Here is a 20,570-nt window from a genome sequence, read left to right as displayed (position 1 = left end):
GGGCTCAGTGTTTGGGATGAGATGGAGAGGAAACTCAAACCCCAGGTGAGCTCGGTGTTTGGGATGAGGAGGAGAGGAAACTCTCAAATCCCAGGCGAGCTCAGTGTTTGGGATGAGATAGAGAGGAAACTCAAATCCCAGGTGAGCTCAGTGTTTGGGATGAGCTGGAGGAGAGGAAACTCTCAAACCTCAGGTGAGCTCAGTGTTTGGGATGAGATAGAGGAAACTCTCAAACCCCAGGTGAGCTCAGTGTTTGGGATGAGCTGGAGGAGAGGAAACTCAAACCCCAGGTGAGCTCGGTGTTTGGGATGAGATAGAGGAGAGGAAACTCTCAAACCCCAGGTGAGCTCGGTGTTTGGGATGAGATAGAGGAAACTCTCAAACCCCAGGTGAGCTCGGTGTTTGGGATGAGATAGAGGAAACTCTCAAACCCCAGGTGAGCTCGGTGTTTGGGATGAGATAGAGGAAACTCTCAAACCCCAGGTGAGCTCGGTGTTTGGGATGAGGAGGAGAGGAAACTCTCAAACCCCAGGTGAGCTCAGTGTTTGGGATGAGGAGGAGAGGAAACTCTCAAACCCCAGGTGAGCTCAGTGTTTGGGATGAGATAGAGGAGAGGAAACTCTCAAACCCCAGGTGAGCTCAGTGTTTGGGATGAGCTGGAGGAGAGGAAACTCTCAAACCCCAGGTGAGCTCGGTGTTTGGGATGAGATAGAGGAGAGGAAACTCTCAAACCCCAGGTGAGCTCAGTGTTTGGGATGAGCTGGAGGAGAGGAAACTCTCAAACCCCAGGTGAGCTCGGTGTTTGGGATGAGATAGAGGAGAGGAAACTCTCAAACCCCAGGTGAGCTCGGTGTTTGGGATGAGATAGAGGAGAGGAAACTCTCAAATCCCAGGCGAGCTCGGTGTTTGGGATGAGAGGAGGGAGGGAAGGAATTCTCCAGAGACCTCCCCAAAACCCAGGAGGGAGGGGAGAGATGGAAGCAGCTGATGGAGAAGCTGAGGGAGGATTCCAGGGAGGAAAGAGGGATGGGAGAGGGGCAGGAATTCCAGAGGGGGTCTCAGCTAAAGGAGAAGCAGCACATCCCTGTGTGCCAGCAGTGTGGTGAGCACAATTCCCGAGGTAAATTCCTGCTGAACGGGATCTGAGCCCGCAGCTCATCCCTGCCTCTCCCCGCGATCCCAGAACTCCGGCTGGGGGCTGATCCCGGCTCAGCACCGCCCTCTGGAACGGGAACTCTTTGGTCTGGGAGGGATTTGAGGCTGGAGGAAAATCCCTCCCCTTCCACGGAGAGCAGGAAAGGTCGGGGCCGCTGCAGCGCCGCGGTTCTGCTGAGCCGGGGAGGCGGTGCTGACCTGAGGGGCGGAAATCCTCCGGGATTTGTCATCTCAGATCGCACCAAAAACCCACCAGGTGTTCTGCAAACCCCTGACATTGTGTAAAATCCCGGCCCTGATCTTCCTCTCCTGAGGAGAGGAGCTTGTGCTGCCTTGGAAATAGAGAAACCCTCCAGAATTTGTCATTTCCTGGTGCCACAGATCCCACAAAAACCCCACCAGGTTGTTTTGGCCAAGGCAAAATCCTGACTCCGAGTTCTCCTCTGCTGAAGAGAGGAGCTTGTGCCGACCTGGAAATAGAGAAATCCTCCAGATTTTATCATTTCCAGGTACCATAGATCCCACAAAAAACCCAGCAGGTTGTTTTGCAAACCCCTCACAAATTCGAAATCCCAACCCCGATCCTTCTCTGCTGAGGAGAGGAGCTGGTGCTGCCCTGGAATGAAGAAATCCTCCAGAATTTATCATCACAGATGCCACAAAAAAACCCCACCAGGGTGTTTGGGCCAAGGCAAAATCCAGAGCCTGAGTTCTCCTCTGCTGAGGAGAGGAGCTGGTGCTGCCCTGGAAATAGAGAAATCCTCCAGAATTTATCATCTGAGATCCCACAGACCCCACAAAAAGATCCCAGGTTGTTTTGCACGTCCTTGACCAGGGCAAAATCCTGACCCTGAGCCCACCTGGCTCAGCGTGGTATCTTCCTCACCTTTTAAAGGATATTCCCAAAATCAGGAGATTGGCAGGGATGGTGTTTTCCTGCCCTGTGCTGCTGCCAGCACCCCCAAAACTCCTCCTGCTGAATGTCCATAAATCCCAGGGCTGATGCCTTGAGAATCAGACCTGGAGCAGAGGCTGGGCAGAGTTCCAGAATAAAGCAGGGATTTATGGAAAGGATCCATGGATCCCCCTTGGGCAGCACCAGAGTCCAGCCAGGGCTGCACCCAAGATGACCCAAAACGGCCCCAAAATGCACGAGCGCTGCCGGGGTCTGTCCCTGGGATCAGCTCTGCTCCATTTGCACCTTGCAGTTCATTGTCCCATTGCAGCTTTAGCCCAGGCAGTCCCACCCTGCTTGTTTTTCTCTCTCCAGCCCACGGGGTTTGTGCTCCTGGGCTGAGATTTGGGGCATTTGTCCTTGGTGCCCAGCTGGAGCAGGAATTGTTTTGTCTCCCTGCTCTGTGCACACAGCTCACCATCCCGTAATATGGAGCTCAGAACTGCACACTAAAGCAGCTCAGAATGGGAAAAATATAAAATCCAAACCCTGAGGCAGCAGGGAGAGCACAGAGAGGTTATCCCAGGGATCCAGGCCGTGCCTGGTGATTTAGCTGGGAAAACAACGGGTATCAGGAGAGGAGGGAGAGGCTGTTTGGGCAGGGAGGCTCCAACAATTGGGGCTCTGTGAGATGCAGGCAGCTCAGGGCTGGCTCCTTCCCCTGCTCCTGACACCAGCTTGGATTGGCTTTGCCTGGAAATCTGGGAGAAAACAGCCTTGGAAAAGCAAAATTCCTCTCCTTGACAGCCGTGGCTGGTGCAGATCCACAGCAGAGTTTGGTCTCTCCCACAAACAGAATCGAGGTAGAACAGGAGGAAAAACCTGCATTTTCCAGGTCGTTTTCTGTTCCAACTGAGATTTCATCCTTTTAATTCCACCAGATGGGTGGAAAATGCCAATTTCTCCCTGGGGATCAGTGGTTCAGTGAATCCACAGGGAGTATCACCCAAATTTCCTGAAATTCCCCCGTTTTTCCCCAGAGAAACCAATGCGGGTGCTGGGAGATGTGTGACCCTCTGTGCTTCGCCCTCCTGCACCTCCCATGGGAGTGCTGGAGCTTTTCCCTAAGGATATTTCAGGGGAATTTGCTGGATTTTGGCAAACTGGGGCTGTTTTCTTCCTTCAAAATTTTCTCCCCCTGCACCAAGTCAAGGTGAGGTTTTTTGGGAGGGGATGTAAGGTTGTCAGCACATCTCCTGCTGCTTCCGAAGTTAAAATAATGTGAGTTTTTCGGTTTCAAACAGCAAATAGTTTTGTTAGAACTGGGGTTTTAACTAAGAAAGCCACAAAATAAAATATATAAAAAAACCCAGAAAAGGGAGATAAAGAGAAATATTTTGTTTCATCCTGGACAATCCAGCTTTGACTCTGTAGCAGGGTCAGCCCAAAAAAAAAATAACAAACCCTGAAAAATGCAATTTTCACTGACCAATTCCAGCTAAATTTCAGGGTCTGGTTTGCAGGATAACCAAACCCTGCAGCTGCATGGCTTTCAAGCAAAACAAAAAAAGGATCTTTTCCAAAAGCAGCATTTTTCTCCCCCAAAAAAGCACCAGCACCGTGGGAAGCTTCAGATGCCTCAGTGGGACCCTACCCAGGAACACCCCAAAATTTGGGTAGCCCCACATTTTGGGGGTTTGGGGGATATTTTAGCCCGTGATGCCACCTGCTGGCAAAGGCCCCATTTGTCCCCAAAATTGCCCAGTTGTCACCAAAAGTGTCCCCACGGCCCCCGAGGGCATTTCCAGCCCCTCAGAGCTCCATCCTGCAGGTGGAACAGGGGGCTCAAAGCACTTTAAAGCAGTTTTTAATGTGCTTTAAAGTAGTTTGAAACATTTTAAGGTGCTTTAAAGCCATTTGAAACACTTTAAAGCAAGAGGGTTTTTAGGAGAAAGGACAACTCCCCCCCCCCAATGTTTTCCCGCATGGATCCCTCCCCAAAAGAGCCCAGAGCAGCCACTAGGATTGAAAATCTGTAAATTTAATACTGATACAGGAGTGTTTTTCCTTTACACAGCAAAAATGAACCCGTGGAGGTCACTGGGATAGCAAAAAAAAAAAAGAAAAAAAATAAAAGCCAGGAGCCTACCAGGACTTAATAAAAATAAGGAAAATCCAAACACCAGCAGGGACTGGAGCCCTCCTTCCCCAGGGCTCCGCTGGCTTTGCTGTGACTTGATTTTTATTTCTTTTATCCTAAAAAAATAATTAAAAAAAAGCTTTGCTCTGGGGGTTGCTGACCCTGATTCACCTCGGGCACCCCGAGGTTTCTGGGGTTATTTTTTTTGCTCAGGAGCACCCAGACAGCCCAAGGCACTTCCTGTCCCATCTCCCTGGTGCTGCCACCCCACTAATCCTGATCTGGGTCTGGCTCAGCTCTCTGGGGAGCTGGAAGGCACTTTGGGGTCACGGAAGGGATTGGGGTGAACCCAAAACAGGGGTGCACACCAGGGATGATGCTGCTGCTGCTGCTGCTGCTGCTGCTGCTGCCCCTGACTGGGCTCACCCCGAGCAGAGGCACCACGATACAAACATTAAAAAAATCAGAAATTTTAAAAAATTTGCTATTGGCACAAATTGGGGGTGAGCTCTACGTACCTCTAGCCGTGGGTGGGGCAGGGCTGCCCCAAATCTACCCTGATCTAGGCTGTCCCCAGGTGTCCCCCCGGTCCCTAAATCCCTGTGGGAGCCGGGGCTTGTCCCACTGCCAGCTCCTTTCTCCCGGTGACGCTGGAGGGAATCCCAAAACCTCTCCAGGCTGGGAAGTGCACGGAGACAAATCCTCCAAGGGGAGAAACGGGACGTGCTCAGGTGGGTGGGACATTTGGGATGATCCCCGTGGGATCGGGCGGGTTTGGTGCCCCCACATCCCTCTGGGATCAGAAGTCCGAGTCGGGCTCCAGCAGCTCCGCGTCCACCAGGTTGGTCCGGGAGTGGATGGGGGCCAGCCCTGCCCGGCAGCCCTGAGTCCTGGGGGCCAGAGGGCCGGGCTGGGGGGGCCACAGGGCGCCCCCATGGTGGCGGTGGCGGTGCCAGCCCTCGGGCTCGGCGGCGCCGCTCTCGGGGCAGAAGGGGTTGCTGATGACGTGCAGCACGTTGGCCCTGCGCCCGCGCCCGTCCCACGCGCCCCCGGGGAAGGTGGCATCGGGCTGGACGGCTGGCAGCACATCGGGGGCAAAGGCCACCAGGCAGGGCTGGGCGGGCAGGCGGGGCAGGTGAGGGACGGAGCTGGGGACGGCGAGGTGCCCCGGGCAGCGCTCGGGGTCCGGGGTCACCTCCTTCTTCTTCTTCCTCCGCTTCTTCTTGCGGCCGCTGCGCTTCTGCAGCTCCGGGGACACGTCGGCCTCCACCACCCACAGGTTGGCCCTCTCCTCTGGTGGCACTGGGGGACGTGGGTGAGGTGGCTGTGAGTGGCCACGTCCCACCTGTGCCCTCCACCATCCCCCCAGCGACCCCTGCCACCCACCTGATCCCACAGGGATCGATCCCAAACATTTCGTCAACCTGAGTACACCCTCCCTGCACACCCCCAGCCTGGCTCATGTGCCAGACATTCCCCACGAGGTCCCCAAGGACTTGCCAGGTGTCGCCACGGGTGTCACGGAGATGTCCTGGGGCAGGATGGCTCCTCTCCTGGCCACCATCTTGGTGACATGCTGGGCCCACGCCGAGGACACGTCGGCTGATGGCTCATTGATGTTGAACGCCAATCCGGCTGTAGGGACAGGGGGATCTGGTCAAGGGGGGCTTCGAGGACTCTGGGGGGCTGATGGGGACATCCCCTGCCCCGGGCACGCACCCACGGGGCCGTCGTGGGACACGGTGTGCATGCTGAAGGACAGCTCCTGGCCCGGGTCGCGCAGCAGCTCCTTGCGCTTGGAGAAGGCCTTGGCGATCATCTTGCTCTTCTTGATCCTCTTGGGCTGGTCGTCGCTCTGCCCCGTCAGCCTGGGGACACAGAGGGGACAGGGGGGCACAGCTGTCACAGTTGGGGGCACAGGGACCCTGCCCAGCTCCCCCTCCTGCACATGGGGACACCGGACTGGGGAATGGACTTGGGGATGGAGGTGTCCCAAAACTCCACATGGGAGAGGCCACCCCGTTCCTGAGCTGCTGTGAGCCCACAACCCATCGAGCTGAGGGACAAACATCTGGGAATGTCCTCCACCATCCCACTGGATGGGGCAGGAAGGGCTCCAGGGAGCTGGGGTGACACCCTCGGGGTCCCACCTGCACCAGGTGCGCTTCCAGATGAGCAGGGTGGCCTTGGTCCAGACCCAGGTGCTCATGGAGACGCCGGTGCCGAACATGGCGAAGAGGTTGATCTTCTCCACCAGCAGGCTCGGCCGGTTCTTGATCTCGCAGTCGGGGATGGGCTTGTTGGTCTGCGTGGCGATGGTCACGTTGGCCTCACACCTGTGGGGACACATGGGGACAGTGGCCATAAGGAGCAGGGACAGCCCACAGCCCCCACAGCCCCCACAGCCCTGCAGGGTGAGGTGGTGGCACCGCTCACGGGGGATGTGGGGCTGTCCACACTGTGGTGTCACCGTGTCCCAGTCACCCTGTCCCTGTCCCACTCACAGGACGTATTCCCGGAAGCTGCGCTCCCACTCGGCCTGGTTGAAGAAGTCATAGAAGTGGCAGCCAAAGGTGATGAAGACAAAGCCAAAGGCCAAGAAGCCAAAAATGCCTGGAAGAGAAAGGGATGAACTCCAGCCAAACTCCAGTGGCACCGAGACAAAGACACTGCACTGGGGCTGTGCCACCACAACCACCACAGCTTTGTCCCCCGCTGCTGCCACCCCGGGAAGGGGCTGTGTGACTTCAAGGGACAAAATGTCCCCGTTCCCACCCGGATTCCCTGGGGAAGTGTCGGTGCAGCCCTCACCCAGGCGCAGCATGGTCTCGTTGATCTTGCTGGCCGCCTTCTCGCTCAGCAGCCCGGGGTGGTTGCTCTTGATGGAGAAGAGTGTCATGACCCCTGTGGGGAGGACAAGGGGGTCAGGGTGTGGGGACACCCACGGTGACCCTGTCCCCTCCCAGAGCAGAAGCACACCTACCCCGGATGAGGAAATAGCCCCCCACGATGAGCACGAGCCCGATGGGGGCCAGCACGAAGCCGGCTCGGTAGCGGTAGTTCTTGTAGCCCACGAAGCAGATGCCACTGACAGAGTCACCGTCCACCTGGCAGGTACAGGGACAGGGACAGGAGGGTCAGCTGGCTGCGGCGTCACCCTGAGACACCATCCCCTGATGGTGCTCACCCCGTTACCTGCGCCACGGCCAGGATGGCCACGGTGAGCACGAAGGGGATGGACCAGGTGATGAGGTGGAAGTAGGAGGTCTTGCCCAGCAGTGGCTGGTAGGTGGTGCCCAGGGCCTTGAAGGACGTGTGCCAGGCGTAGGTGAGCATGACAAACCAGATGACACCCGACATCAGCGAGTAGTACACGATGACAAAGATGATGACGCAGGACAGCGTCTCGTTGGAGCTGCGGAGAGGTGAGGCAAGAATGTCACCCACCCCTGTGAGGGGACACGCAGGAGCACGGGGGTCTCACCCTCTGTGCTCCCAGGAGGCCAGCGAACCCCGAGAGCCCTCCTTGGTGTTGGGGACAGCTCTGGGGACAGAGGTGACACTTACGTGGGCTCGCCCAGCCGCATGGTGCCATCGGCCCGGCACACGATCTCGTCGCGGGCACCGTCCATGAACTGTGCCAGCCAACCAATGCTGCCCACGAAAAAGCAGGCATTGACGTAGAACAGGATTACGGCGGGGTAGCGGTTGGAGTTCCTCCAGTCAGCGACAAACGTGGCCTGGAGGGGTGGAGAAAGCGACAACTTGGTGCCCATCCTGTTTTGGGGACAGCTGCCCAAAGGGAGCCTGGGTCTCACCAGGGTGAAGAAGGTGCAGAAGATGGTGACGGAGCTGAAGGCGGCGATGTAGACGTGCATCTCGCGGTGCTCCTTCTCGGTGAACAGCGGGTTCTGGCACTGGATGCCGCAGCCCTCCACGTCCTCGTACCAGCTCTTGGGGTTGTCCGTCCTCACCAGCGGCGCCTCGCACTGCCCCGAGCTGTTGAACTTGATGTTCTGCACCTCGTTCTGCCACAGGGGAAACCAGGCCGTGAGGAGGAGGAGGAGGAGATAACTCCATGGCCAAGATGGACATGATGCCCTGTGGAGGGCAGGGGACAGCTGGGTTCCATAGAATCACCAGGGAATCCTGGAATGGTTGGGTGGGAAGGGACCTCAGAGCCCCTCCAGTGCCATCCCTGCCATGGCAGGGACACCTCCACTGTCCCAGGCTGCTCCAGCCCCAGTGCCCAGCCTGGCCTTGGGCACTGCCAGGGATGCAGGGGCAGCCCCAGCTGCTGTGGCAATGCCAGCCCAGGCAGGAATTCCTCATTGCCAAGATGCCACCCATGGCTGCCCTCTGGCAGTGGGAGCCATTCCCTGTGTGCTGTCCCTGCAGGCCTTGTCCCCAGTCCCTCTGCAGCTCTGCTGGAGCCCCCTGGAATGTGCTGGGAGCTCTCTCTGGACCCTTCCCTTCTCCAGGCTGAGACACCAGCCCTTCTCTCCTGCAGAGAATGCCTTTCCCCGCATTCCCCGTGCCCGTGCCGTACCGGGCAGCCCTCGGGGAATCGGTCCGTGGTGCACTTGAGGAAGTCGGGCCAGCCACGCTCACGCTCCACGATGGTGCAGGGTGCCCGTGTGGCCTGGCACAGGGTCTGGCTGGGCAGCTCCACCTGCCCATCCTCGCACTTGGGCATGTACACAGCGCACAGCAGGGGCTGGATGACGTCCCAGCAGCGCGGGGCATTGCGCAGGCCTGCGGGGAGGGGACAGCACCATCACCACCCCCGGCACGGCCACCTCCTGCCGTCCCCACAGCACCCACACAGCGCTGGGACCCCTCTGTGGGACCCTCCAGCTGTCCCCACAGCACCCACACTGCACCAGGACCCCTCTGTAGGGCTCTCCTGCTATCCCCACAGCACCCACACAACACAGGGACCCCTCTGTGGGTCCTCTGGGGCACCGTGCCCATCACCAGGGCTGCCCCTCCACACTGTGCCCACCCCAGCCCCTGATAAACCATTTTCTACACTGCACCCATCCCCAGCCTCCTGCTGTACCCATCTCTAAGGCCATTCCATCCTGTTCCCCCTGTACACCACACCCTCCCTGTACCCCAATCTCCTGCTCCCCTCCACATTACACGATCTCCACTCCTGTGTTGTACAGTTTCAGTGCTGTGCCCATCCCCAGACATCCACTATACTGCACCTCGTTCTGCTCCTATATATATACTGCTATATATATATACTATACTGCTCCCCTCCATGCTGCTCCTATCTCCAGTCCTTTTTTAACCAGTTTTCTACACTGTACCCATCTCCAATCCCTTTTTAATTAGTTTTCTATACTGTACCCATCTCCAATCCCTTTTCAATCAGTTTTCTATACTGTACCCATCTCCAGTCCCTTTTCAATCAGTTTTCCACACTGTACCCAACCTACTGCTCCTCTGTATACTGTACCCATCCCCTGTATCCACTGTGGAGTTTTCTATGCTGCACCCACCCCTGGGCCTGTGCTATCCCGTATCCACCCCCAGTACCCCAATCTACAGCTGCTCTCTGTACTGTGCCCATCTACAATGTTTTGAAACAGTTTTCTGTACTGCACCCATCCCCAGCCTCCCTCTATAAAGTTTTGTATACTGTACCCATGCCCAGGCCCCTGCTAGGCACTTTTCTATACTGTACCCATCCTCAAACCCCCTCTATGAAGTTTTCTATACTGTACCCATCTCCAGCCCGCCTCCACGAAGTTTTCTATACTCTACCCATCTCCAGCCCCCCTCTATGAAGTTTTCTGTACTGTACCCATCCCCAAACCCCCTCTACAAAGTTTTCCATACTTTACCCATCCCCAGCCCCTCTCTATAAAGTTTTCTATACTCTATCCATCCCCAGCCCCCTGCTAGGCACTTTTCTATACTGTACCCATCCACAGCTCCACTCTATTAAGTTTTCTACACTTTTCCCATCCCCAAACCCCCTCCACAAAGTTTTCTGTACTTTACCCATCCCCAGCCCCCCCCAATACACGCAAACCCCCCATCCAAGCTCTCCCCGCCTTCCCCGCTCCCCATCCCCCTCCAGCCCCACGCCGGGCCTCTCCCGCACTCTCCCCGCTCCGGGCGCCGTCCCGTCCGTACCGGACCAGAGCAGCAGCTTCCCGTGCGCCTCCTCCTGCGAGGCGGAGTCGGTGGCCAGCAGCGTGGAGGTGGCTGCGTAGGGCAGCGCGGAGCCCAGGCAGGCGCCGAAGCGGAGCCGCTCGCAGGGCGCGGGGCGGCGGCAGCGCGGGGGCCCGGCCGAGGCGTTGGGGGCGGCGGGGCAGCGCCCGCCCAGGGCCAGCGCCAGGGCCAGCGCCAGCGCCCAGCGCTGCCCGCCGCGGCCCGGCCACATCGCGGCGGCGCTCGGCGGGCTTAGGGCGGCTCGCAGCGGGGCGAGGGGCCCGCCATGGCCCCGCCGCCTTTGTTGGGCTCGCCGGGAGCGAGCGGAGCGGCCCCGCTGCTGCTGCTGCTCCTCCTCCTCCGCCGCCGCCGCCGCCCGCGGCCCGGCCCGGCCCGCGCCCCCCGCCGGGGCGGGCTGAGGGAGGGACCGCGGGGGAAGCGCTGCGGAGGGTAAGAGACGCGATTTGTGAGGGGAAAAGTCGCTGGAAAGTGAGGGAAAAGGCTTTTTTTGGGGAGGAAAGAGTCCCCTTCTGTGAGGAAAAAGTTCCTCTCGTGAGGAAGGAGTCACTTTTGGTGAGGAAAAGTTGCATTTTTCCGAGGAAAAGTTCCCCTTTCTGAGAGAAAGCTCCTTTTTGTGAGGAAAAGTTCGTTTTCATGAGGGAAAAGTCGCTAAAAAGTGAGGGAAAATGCTTTTTTTTGGAAGGAAAGAGTCTCCTTTTGTGAGGGAAAAGTTTCCTTTTTCTGAGGAAAAGTTCCCTTTTCTGAGGGAAAGCTCCTTTTTGTGAAGAAAAGTTCCTTTCTATGAGGAAAAAGTTGCTAAAAAGTGAGGTGAAGTGATTTTTTGGGGGGAGGAAAGAGTTTCTTGTGAGGAAAAAATTCCTCTCGTGGCGAAAGAGTCACTTTGTTCAGGAAAAGTTCCTTTTTATGAGGAAAAAGTCGCTAAAAAGTGAGGGGAAATGCTTTTTTTGGAAGGAAAGAGTGTCCTTTTGTGAGGATAAAGTTCCTCTCGTGACGAAAGAGTCACTTTTGGTTAGGAAAAGTTCCTTTTTGTGAGGAAAAGTTCCTTTTTGTGAGTAAAAAGTCACTAAAAAGTGAGGGAAAAAGTCGCTAAAAAGTGAGGGAAAAGTTTTTTTGGGAGGATAAACTCCCCCTCACAAAAGGCCTTTGTGAGGAAAAAGTTCCTTTAGTGAGGAAAAAGTGGCTTTTTGTGAGAAAAAGTCTCATTTTATGGGGAAAATATTCCTTTTTCTGAGGGGAAAAGTTCCTTTTTGCACAGAAAAACTCCCACGTGAGGAAAAAAGTCACTTTTTGTGAGGGAAATATCCCTTTTGGGAGGAAAAAGTCACTTTTGGCAGGAAAAAGTTCCCTTTTCATGAGAAAAAATTCACTTGTGAGGAAAATGTCACATATAGTGAGGGAAAAGTTCCTGGTTTTGAAGAAAAAGTCCCTTTTTGTGAGGAAAGTCACTATTTGTGAGGGGAAAGTTGACATTTATGACAAAAAGGTCCAATTTTCAAAAGAAAAAGTCACTTTTGTGACAAAACCATCACTTTATATGAGGAAAATATCAATTTTGTGAGGGGAAAGTTCCTTCTTGTGAGAAAAAGATCCCTTTTTTTGCTGTGAAATAAAATGTCCTTCTGGTGAAAAGGCCTCTGTGAGTGAAAAGTTACTTTTTGGAGGTGACAAGTTGCCTTTGGGGGAAAAGAAGCCACTTTTGGGATAACATAAGTTACTTTTTTAAGGGAAAAGTTACTTTTTAGGGAGCAAAAGGTACTTTTACTGGGGGGAAAAGGTACATCTTTTTTGGGGGTACTCTTTTTGGGAAAAAAAAAATCAATTTTAGGGGAGAAAAGGCAATTTTGGGGGAGAACTTGAATTTGTGGAGGAAAGTTCCTTTTTTAGGGGTAAGTTACTTTTTTGGGGGGAGAAAATCAGTTTGGGGGGCACAAAAGAAAAGTTGTTTTTGGGGACAAGTCCCTTTTGGGGGAAGAAAAGTTGATTTTGGGGAGAAAAGATCGGGATTTTGAGGGGGAAAAGTAATTTTTTTGGAGAGCAGCTACTTTTTAGAGTAAACTTGCATTTTTGGGCAAGAAGTAGCTCTTCAGAGGGGAAGTTTTGGGGAAAAAAGGTGAGTTTTGGAGGGGGAAAAATGGAAAAATCACTTTTTTTGCTGGGAGGTGCCCTTGCTCGGAGAAGCAATCGCTTTTGGGGGAAGAAATCCCATTTCGGCGGAGGGATGAGGCGGGTTTTGAGGAGGAAAAAAGCCAGAAAAAGGGGTTTTTATGGGAGAGAATCGTCCCGGCCGCACACAAAGAGCCGGGCGCTGGGCCGCATCCCGGCTCCCTCCGCGGGAGGGACCACCCAGCCCGAGCCGAAGGGAACATTAAAAGAAAACAAAAAAACAAACCAAAACTAAAAACCCAACCCCAAAAACTCCACCCACGGTTTGCGACAGCTCCGAGGGGCCGGGCCAGGCCCTTCAGCCGCGTTCCCTCCTCGTTTTGGGGTCTCACAGCAGCGCAGGGCCTGGCGCGGCCTCTGTGTCCCCAGAGGCACCGCCGTGTCCCCTGCGGCCTCTGCAGCCCGGCACAGCCCGCAGCGTGCGGCCTCCTGTCTTTATTGTCCGGGAAAGGCAAGGAACGGGCCCCTCGGTCCCCCTCAGCTGTCCCCGCGGCCAGCGACACCGAGACGGACACCCGGACACGGGGGGGACATCCCCGGCCCCGCAGCCCGGCCTGGGTGAAGGCAGCTCGGTGCACGGACACACAGACAGACAGACAGACAGACGTCCTTCTCCAGCACTCGCAGGGAGGGGAAGCACATCCCAGTGCGAAGCTTTGTGCGCCAGCAGGACAGACGGACAGGCAGCGATTCCCCGGCGCTGCTTCAGCTCAGCACCTCCAGGCCGAGCCCAGCACCGGCTGCCAAAGGCACGGAGTCTCCTGTGCAGCCACCGCAGATCTGCATTCCCCGTGGTCCAGCGGAGCCCCTCGGGCTGTCCCCGCCGACCCGGGGCTCGGGAATGGTCCCGGAGCGCCGCCGTGCCGCGGGGAGGGTGCGGGCTCAGGACCAGGGGTCTGCCCGGTGCTGCTGGTTGTAGAGCTGCAGCTTGATCTGGTCGCGGATCTGGTTGATGAGGAGCCGCGCCAGGACGATGCCCACCAGCTGGAGGGGAGAGGGACGGGGGAGGGAAACGAGAGAGGGAGTGGGAAAGGCAGAGGGATGGGGAGAGGAAAGGGGGATAGATCGGGAGAGGGAGGGGAAGAAGGAAGGGGACATGGAGGAGAGGGAAGGGGGAAGTGAGATAAAGGGAAGGCAAAGGGGAAGGAGAAGGGAAGAGGAAGAGGGGGGAGAAGGGAAGAGAAAGAGGAAGGGGAACAGGGAAGGAAATAAGAGAGGAAGGGGAAAGGGAAGAGGAAGAGGGGAGAGAAAGGGAGAGGGAGGGAAGGGGAAGAGGGAAGTGGAAGAGGAAGGAGAGAAAAGCGAGGGAAAGGGAGAGAAAGAGCAAGAGGGATGGCGGAGAGGGAGGAAAAGGAAGGGCAGAGGGAGATTCTGAGCGACACCAGGCAATGTCACCCCATGCCCCCTGTGCCGGACATTTGTGTCACTCCCCCACCCCAAATCCTATCCCAACTCCCCCATCTCACAACCAGCCCCCATTAAGGCAGCTCCCCAAAAAAGCCCCACAAAGCAGAGCTCTGGGGTGGCCCCTTGTCCCCCACAGTGCCCCAGCCCCATACCTGGGGCAGAGCCAGCCCCAGGGCGACGCCCCCCAGCAGGAAGAGGTTGCTGTGGGTCCAGTTGACCAGCTTGTCGATGCAGCCGTTGGTGTGGATGAAGGCACTGGCCTCCAGGTAGCTCCTGGCCTGCATCCCGTGGCCACACATGGTGTTGATGACAGCCTGGGACAGGGACAGAGCACAGAGGGGCTGGGGACAGAACACACTGGGCTCCCTGCTCTTGGGGGGCAGCTGTGCAGTGACCAGGAGCTCTGGCCCCTGCCTTGGTGGGGTGTCCCTTCGTTGGTGTCCCCACAGAAGGGACTGTCCCTCCAGAGCCACCTGGCCCCAAAGAGCCAATTCCAGCTCTGGAGAGGGAGAATTCTCCCCCACTTCACCACAGCATTTCCACACAGGAGTCCCCAAACCCAACGGTTGGGATGGGGAACCCAAACCCAGAGGGTGGGATGGGGAACCCAAACCCAGAGGGTGGGACGGGGGAACCCAAACCCAGAGGGTGGGACGGGGGAACCCAAACCCAGAGGGTGGGATGGGGGAACCCAAACCCAGAGGGTGGGATGGGGGAACCCAAACCCAGAGGGTGGGATGGGGAACCCAAACCCAGAGGGTGGGATGGGGAACCCAAACCCAGAGGGTGGGATGGGGAACCCAAACCCAGAGGGTGGCTCCAGGCCCAGCCCAGTCCCTGGGGCAGGGAGGACAGGCACGGGCAGAGTCCCCTCCCCAGGGCAGGGAGGACAGGCATGGGCAGGGTCCCCTGAGGCCACCCCAGCACAGACCTGGTCAGCATCGTGCAGGCAGCAGGAGAAGGGCACGGAGCAGCGCTCACGGCTGGGGTTGGTGGCCGTGCAGTTGAAGTACATGTTCTGGGACCAGTCCTTGTAGGAGACACCCCCGCAGCAGCTGAACTGCGGGCAGGACACGGAGCTCAGCGGGGAGGGGACCCCAGCCCAGGCAGGGGGACAGGACACTCAGGGCTCTTTGTGCCCCCAGCCCTCCCCAACCTCCCCCTGACAGGCAGGACACCACTGTGAACATCTTGGAAGAGCCATCCAATGTCCCCAGCCAGTGCTACCCCACAGATCAAAGGCTGACATGGAAATGGGGACATCCCGACCCTGCAGGCCCCCCTGTCACCTCCTTCTGCCCGAAATCGATGAGGTTCTGCAGGTCCAGGTCGTCCCGGTAATGCACGATGGCCCCGTTGATGATCTCGCTGACCTTCTCGCGGGCCTGGGGGACAAACAGAGGGACAGCAGCGAGGCTGTCACCCAGCAGGACAGGACTGGGGCCACCCAGCACCCCCAGTGCCCTCCCTTATCAGTACCTTATCAGAGAACACAAAGCCCAGCGCGCCGGCCGCCAGCTGCAGGAGGAAGATGATGGTCAGGCAGACGGAGAACTGCGGGAAGAGGAAGGTGACGGTGAGGGGAAGAGGAAGGTGACGGTGAGGGGAGCACTGAGATGCCGCAGGGTCCCCAGCAGGATCCCCAGCCCTGGCAGGACTCACCACCTGCAGCAGGCAGATGTTCTCCCGCAGGGAGCCCACGCAGCCGCAGAAGGTGATGAGGAAGGTGAGGACGCCCACCACGATGAGGAGGATGGCAGGGTCCACTGCCAGGCACGCCATGGCCGCCTCTGTCACCACGAACGAGCTGTCACCACACTGCCGGCACCCCCAGGACCCCACGTGCCACCCCAGCCGTGCTGGTGGCTTGGAACCAGCTGGGAACCCCCGAGCTCACCTGCGTGCTTCAGCAGCCGGGCGTACACCCCCACGGCCACCATCACCATAGAGATCATCTGCAGAGGGACACGGGGACCCCTCAGCTGTCACCGCCCCTGTGCCACACCCACGGCCCCACCTGCAGCCCCCCAAAGCCAGGGATGCACCCGAGCTGCAGCCGCTGTGCCTCAGTTTCCCCTTGTCACACGGTGTCCACCGTGTCCCCTCCCACTGGGAGGTCACCTCTGTCCCCACCTCCCGGGAGGTCACTCGCCAGCCAGTGCTGTTCCTCTACGGGTGGCTGGACACAGCAATGTGGTTTATGGGAAGTGAGGAACTTCCTCAAAAATATGATTGCAAACACGGAAATAACCCACCAAAAAACCCTGCAAAAAGCCCCCACAAAAGCCCCAAACATAAAGAAAAAACCCCCAAACATAAATAAAACCCCAAACCTCCCAAGCAGTACAAAAATCTCCGAAACGTTTTAAAAAAAGTCCCTGAAACATAAAATAATACTCAAAATATAAAACTTTACGAAAACATAAAAATCCCTCAAAACATAAAAAAAAAAAAAAAATCATTAAAAAGGCTCCTAAACATGGAAAACTGTGGCTTCCCTGCAGGAGATGTCCCTGGGGAGGGCTGGGGACAAGAGGGATCCCGGTGGGATCCTGGGGATGGAGGTGGGCTGGGGGAATGCAGGGTCCCAAAATAGGTCCCGGGCTGGAGAGATGGCCGGGGGTCCCTGGGGATGGGGGATCCCAAAAAAGTTCAGGGATGGAGACATTCCAAGGGCTGGAGGTCTCAGTGGGATCTCGGGGATGGGGGGTCCTAATAGGGTTCGGGGATGGAGATATTCCCAAGGGCTGGGGGTCCCGAAGATGGGGGGTCCTAATAGGGTTCAGGGATGGAGACATTCCCAAGGGCTGGGGGTCCCGAAGATGGGGGGTCCTAATAGGGTTCAGGGATGGAGACATTCCCAAGGGCTGGGGGTCCCGAAGATGGGGGGTCCCAAAAGGGTTCGGGGATGGAGACATTCCCAAGGGCTGGGGGTCCCGAAGATGGGGGGTCCCAAAAGGGTTCGGGGATGGAGACATTTCAAGGGCTGGGGGGTCCCGGTGGGATCCCAGGGATGGGGAGTCGCAATAGGGATCAGGGATGGAGACATTCCCAAGGGATGAGGGGTCCCGGGGACGGCGGTGTCCCAGGGATGGGGCCAGCCCCCGGGTCCGGACGTCCTTCGGGAGCGCGGTGTCCCGGTGTCCCCGCACTCACCCAGAAGAGCAGGTTGAAGAAGAACAGCACGTACTTGGCCACCGGGCTCACGAAGGAGAAATCGTCCCCGAGGGGCCCGACGGGGAGCGCCGCCCGCTTCGCCATGGCCGAGCGGGGCCGAACGGAGCCGAACGGAGCCGAGCGGAGCCGAACCGGACCGGTCTCCGCTTCGCCCCGCGGCGAGCGCCACCGAGCCCCGCCCCCGGTCCTGTTCCCCTTCCCGCCCGCTCATTGGCTGGATCTCCTCCATTCTGCCTTCCCATTGGATAAACACCCCGTCACTCAGCCCCGCGGGCCCCGCCCCGCCCTGCAGCACCTGTCCGTGGTTTAAAGGGCGGAGTCGTGGGCGGGGCCATGGGCGGGGCCAGTCCTGCCCCGCCGCCAACAGCGCCGCCCAGCGGCCGTGAGGGAACGAGCGCGCTTGGGGACATCCCGGGACCCCACAGCCTGTCCCCAAACAGGGACACCCCATGACCCCACAGACACCGCTAAATGGGGACCCCGAGACCCCACAGCCTGTCCCTAAATGGGGACACCCTGAGATCCCACAGCCTGTCCCTAAATGGGGACACCTCGTGACCCCCATAGCCTGTGCCCAAATGGGAACACCCCTGTGACCCCACAGCCACCCCTAAACGGGGACATCCTGGGACCCCACAGCCTCTCCCTAAATGGGGACACCCCATGACCCCACAACCTGTCCCTAAATGGGGACACCCTGTGACCCCCCACTCCAACCCTAAGAGGGTCCCCCCATACCCAACATTCCCCCCCCACCCCCCACAAGCCCCCCTGATGGGTGGAAGGAGGGGTCACCCCCACTCTGGAGCAATGCTCTTTATTTGGGGTCTCCGGGTTTGCCGCCCCCCAACCATGGGACCCCGGGGTTTGGGTGTCACCTGGAGGGTCCCCTGAGCTGTCCCCTGCCCATCCCCGGGGGTCCGAGCAGAGCCCCCCACCCCAAACCATCGTGCAACCCCCCCAAACCCATCCTGCACCCCCAAACCCATCCTGCACCCCCACCTAAGAGCATCGCCCCCCCCCGTCCCCCCCCATTGAGGCAGGCGGGGCCATGTCCTGCCCCGGTGTCACACGAGGACCTGTCCAGCTGGGGTGGCCTCAGGCGTTGGCACTCTTGATGTCACCCAAGGCCACCTCTCCTTCTTCCCCTGCAGCAATGGCTGCGGGCTCCTGGGCTGGGCCCCGCACTGAGGGGACAGACATTGGGGACACGGGACAAGCCTGGCCCCACACAGCACTGTCCCCATCCCTGTCCCTGTCCCCATCCTTGTCCCGTCACCATCTGCACCCTTGTCCTCCTCCCTGCCCTCTCTTCAACCCTGCCATCATCCCCATCCCATTCCCTCCTCACCCTCATCCCATCCCAGAGATCCCACCTCATCCCATCCCATCCCATGGATCCCATCCCATGGATCCCATCCCATCCCGTCCTGTCCCGTCTCATCCCATCCCACCCCGTCCCATCCCATCCCGTCCCCTCCCATCCCATCCCATCCCACCCCGTCCCATCCCATCCCGTCCCATCCCATCCTACCCTGTCCCGTCCCATCCCACCGGATCCCATCCCATCCCATCCCATCCTGTCCCGTCCCGTCCCGTCCCATCCCACCCCATCCCATCCCATCCCATCCCACCCTATCCCATCCCATCCCATGGATCCCATCCCACCCCATCCCACCCCATCCCATCCCAACCCATCCCATCCCATCCCATCCCATCCCATCCCATCCCATCCCGTCCTGTCCCATGGATCCCATCCCATCCCATCCCATCCCGTCCCGTCCTGTCCCATGGATCCCATGGATCCCATCCCATCCCACCCCATCCCACCCCATCCCATCCCATCCCATCCCATCCCATCCCGCCCTGTCCCATGGATCCCATCCCACCCCATCCCCACACGGGAGCTGGAAATCCCCTCCCCACACAGAATCCCATCTCCAGTGGACGTGGGGGTGTCCAGCTGCCCCCATCCCACAACACCCCCCCTTTGTGCTCCCAGCATCCCCAAACACCCCCTGTGCCCCCCAGCACCCCCTTTTGTGCCCCCCAAACACCTCCCTCTGCCCCCCACACCCACCTGGGCGCCCCCAGCAGTGGCCCTGGCAGCGGGCACACACCAGCACCCCGATGGCCACCGCGGTGAAGGCGGCCGTGAGGACACAGATCACCATGAACATGTCCGGCTCCGCGGCCTTGGGCACCTCTGCGGGGTGACACCGGCACGTGGGGACACCAGCTGGGCCACCCCCACCTCCCTGTGCCGTGCCAGGCTGGGGGAACCCCAAACTGCCCCAGGGGAGCAGCCAGAGACAGACAGACACACCAGGGACAAGGGACAGACACACCAGGGACAGACAGACACACCAGGGACAAGGGACAGACACACCAGGGACAAGGGGCACATCAGGGTATGTGGGGACCCCAAACATGGCAGGGGAACAGGGCAAGGACGCCTGGCACTGCTCAGGTGGGACAAGGGACAGACACCTTGTGGGGACCCCAAACATGGCAGGGGAACAGGGAAGGGACACCTGGCATCACCCAGATGGGGACAGAGCTAGAGGAGGTGACAGATGGGTCAAGGAATTGGGGGCATTCCCAAATTGTGGCAGCACCCAGATGGGGACGGGGATGGAGGAAGTGACAGATGAGTCAGGGAATGGGGGCCCCCAAATTGAGGTGAAGAGTGTGAGGAACCACCCAGATGGGGACAGGGATGGATCAGGGGACAAGGCAGGTGACAGATACAGCAGGGAATGGGGCACCCCCAAATTGTGGCAGCACACAGGGCTGGACACACCAGGGAGCAGAGGGACCCCAAAAGGGACAGTGCCACCCCTGCCCCACTGACCTGCCACGGCGGGCTGCAGCACCAGGGAGCACAGGAGCTGCGGGGCAGCAGCACTGACGGCGTAGCAGGAATAATTGCCGAAATCGGGATCGCTGAGGTTCCTCAGCAGCAGGGACACGCCGCTGTCCCCTGTCCCCGCGGCGCAGAAGGCCACCCTGCCCCTGAAGCGGCTGTCGGGCTGCACGGGCGGCTCCCAGCCCGGCTCGGGGGGCGGCGGCTGCCAGCCCAGGCGGTGGCTGAGCACGGGGACAGCGAGGTGGCCGCCGGCCTGGTGGGTGCAGCTGAGGGTGACCCCGCGCAGGTCACCCCAGGGCTGCGAGCCGCAGGGCAGGCAGGCGTCCTCGCCGATGGCCGCTGTCACCGTCACGGTGACAGGAGGCTGGTCTGAGAGGGGACACGGTGGGGTCAGCGCGTGGGGACACCAGGGATGGGGTACAGGGGCCATCCCCGGGACAAGGGGGCTCTGAAGGGGACAGGGGACATCTGTGGGGACACGGCCGGTGGCGCCAGGACCGGGGGCTCGGTGGAGCCAGGACCGGGGGCTCGGTGGTGCCAGGTCCTGGTGCCAGAACCGGGTGTTCGGTGGTGCC

The 20,570-nt window shown here is 58.7% G+C and overlaps 2 protein-coding genes and 1 long non-coding RNA gene across 3 annotated transcripts; all 3 read right to left on the bottom strand.

The window, feature by feature from the left end:
• Positions 1-4,075: 4,075 nt before the first annotated feature.
• Positions 4,076-10,590, bottom strand: SMO (smoothened, frizzled class receptor). Its single transcript, XM_059472510.1, has 12 exons — positions 10,341-10,590; positions 8,740-8,945; positions 8,009-8,218; positions 7,758-7,930; positions 7,386-7,605; positions 7,174-7,297; positions 7,002-7,094; positions 6,695-6,803; positions 6,341-6,526; positions 5,910-6,058; positions 5,691-5,825; positions 4,076-5,492 (listed from the first exon to the last, which is right to left on the bottom strand). Exons 1-12 carry the CDS (start codon positions 10,588-10,590, stop codon positions 4,990-4,992), a joined length of 2,358 nt encoding a protein of 785 aa, XP_059328493.1. The 3' UTR covers positions 4,076-4,989.
• A 2,017-nt stretch (positions 10,591-12,607) lies between these two features.
• TSPAN33 (tetraspanin 33) lies at positions 12,608-17,273 on the bottom strand. Its single transcript, XM_059472823.1, has 8 exons — positions 17,106-17,273; positions 15,847-15,904; positions 15,612-15,739; positions 15,429-15,503; positions 15,239-15,334; positions 14,881-15,009; positions 14,102-14,263; positions 12,608-13,526 (listed from the first exon to the last, which is right to left on the bottom strand). Exons 1-8 carry the CDS (start codon positions 17,208-17,210, stop codon positions 13,425-13,427), a joined length of 855 nt encoding a protein of 284 aa, XP_059328806.1. The 5' UTR covers positions 17,211-17,273; the 3' UTR covers positions 12,608-13,424.
• Positions 17,274-18,185: 912 nt separating this feature from the next.
• LOC132072970 (uncharacterized) lies at positions 18,186-20,131 on the bottom strand. Its single transcript, XR_009418453.1, has 3 exons — positions 19,981-20,131; positions 19,207-19,332; positions 18,186-18,313 (listed from the first exon to the last, which is right to left on the bottom strand). It is a non-coding gene; the product is annotated as an uncharacterized LOC132072970 (long non-coding RNA).
• Between the last annotated feature and the right edge of the window lie 439 nt (positions 20,132-20,570).

This window comes from Ammospiza nelsoni, chromosome 5 (assembly GCF_027579445.1).
Source record: "Ammospiza nelsoni isolate bAmmNel1 chromosome 5, bAmmNel1.pri, whole genome shotgun sequence".
Classification (NCBI taxonomy): Eukaryota; Metazoa; Chordata; class Aves; order Passeriformes; family Passerellidae; genus Ammospiza; species Ammospiza nelsoni.
Note: the sequence above shows the minus strand (reverse complement) of the source record. Positions and strands in the feature narration are given on the sequence as shown.

What these genes read in the sequence shown, in the direction of transcription:
- SMO (XM_059472510.1), bottom strand. Translation starts at nt 10,590, where the DNA reads ATGTGGCCGGGCCGCGGCGGGCAGCGCTGGGCGCTGGCGCTGGCCCTG. An exon ending in GATTCCCCGAGGGCTGCCCG is followed by an intron (nt 8,219 to 8,739) that starts GTACGGCACGGG and finishes CCCCTGTGGCAG; the next exon opens with AACGAGGTGCAGAACATCAA. An exon ending in ATGCGGCTGGGCGAGCCCAC is followed by an intron (nt 7,606 to 7,757) that starts GTAAGTGTCACC and finishes ACCTCTCCGCAG; the next exon opens with CTCCAACGAGACGCTGTCCT.
- TSPAN33 (XM_059472823.1), bottom strand. Translation starts at nt 17,210, where the DNA reads ATGGCGAAGCGGGCGGCGCTCCCCGTCGGGCCCCTCGGGGACGATTTC. An exon ending in TCTTCAACCTGCTCTTCTGG is followed by an intron (nt 15,905 to 17,105) that starts GTGAGTGCGGGG and finishes GTCCCTCTGCAG; the next exon opens with ATGATCTCTATGGTGATGGT. An exon ending in CCGGCTGCTGAAGCACGCAG is followed by an intron (nt 15,740 to 15,846) that starts GTGAGCTCGGGG and finishes TCGTGGTGACAG; the next exon opens with AGGCGGCCATGGCGTGCCTG.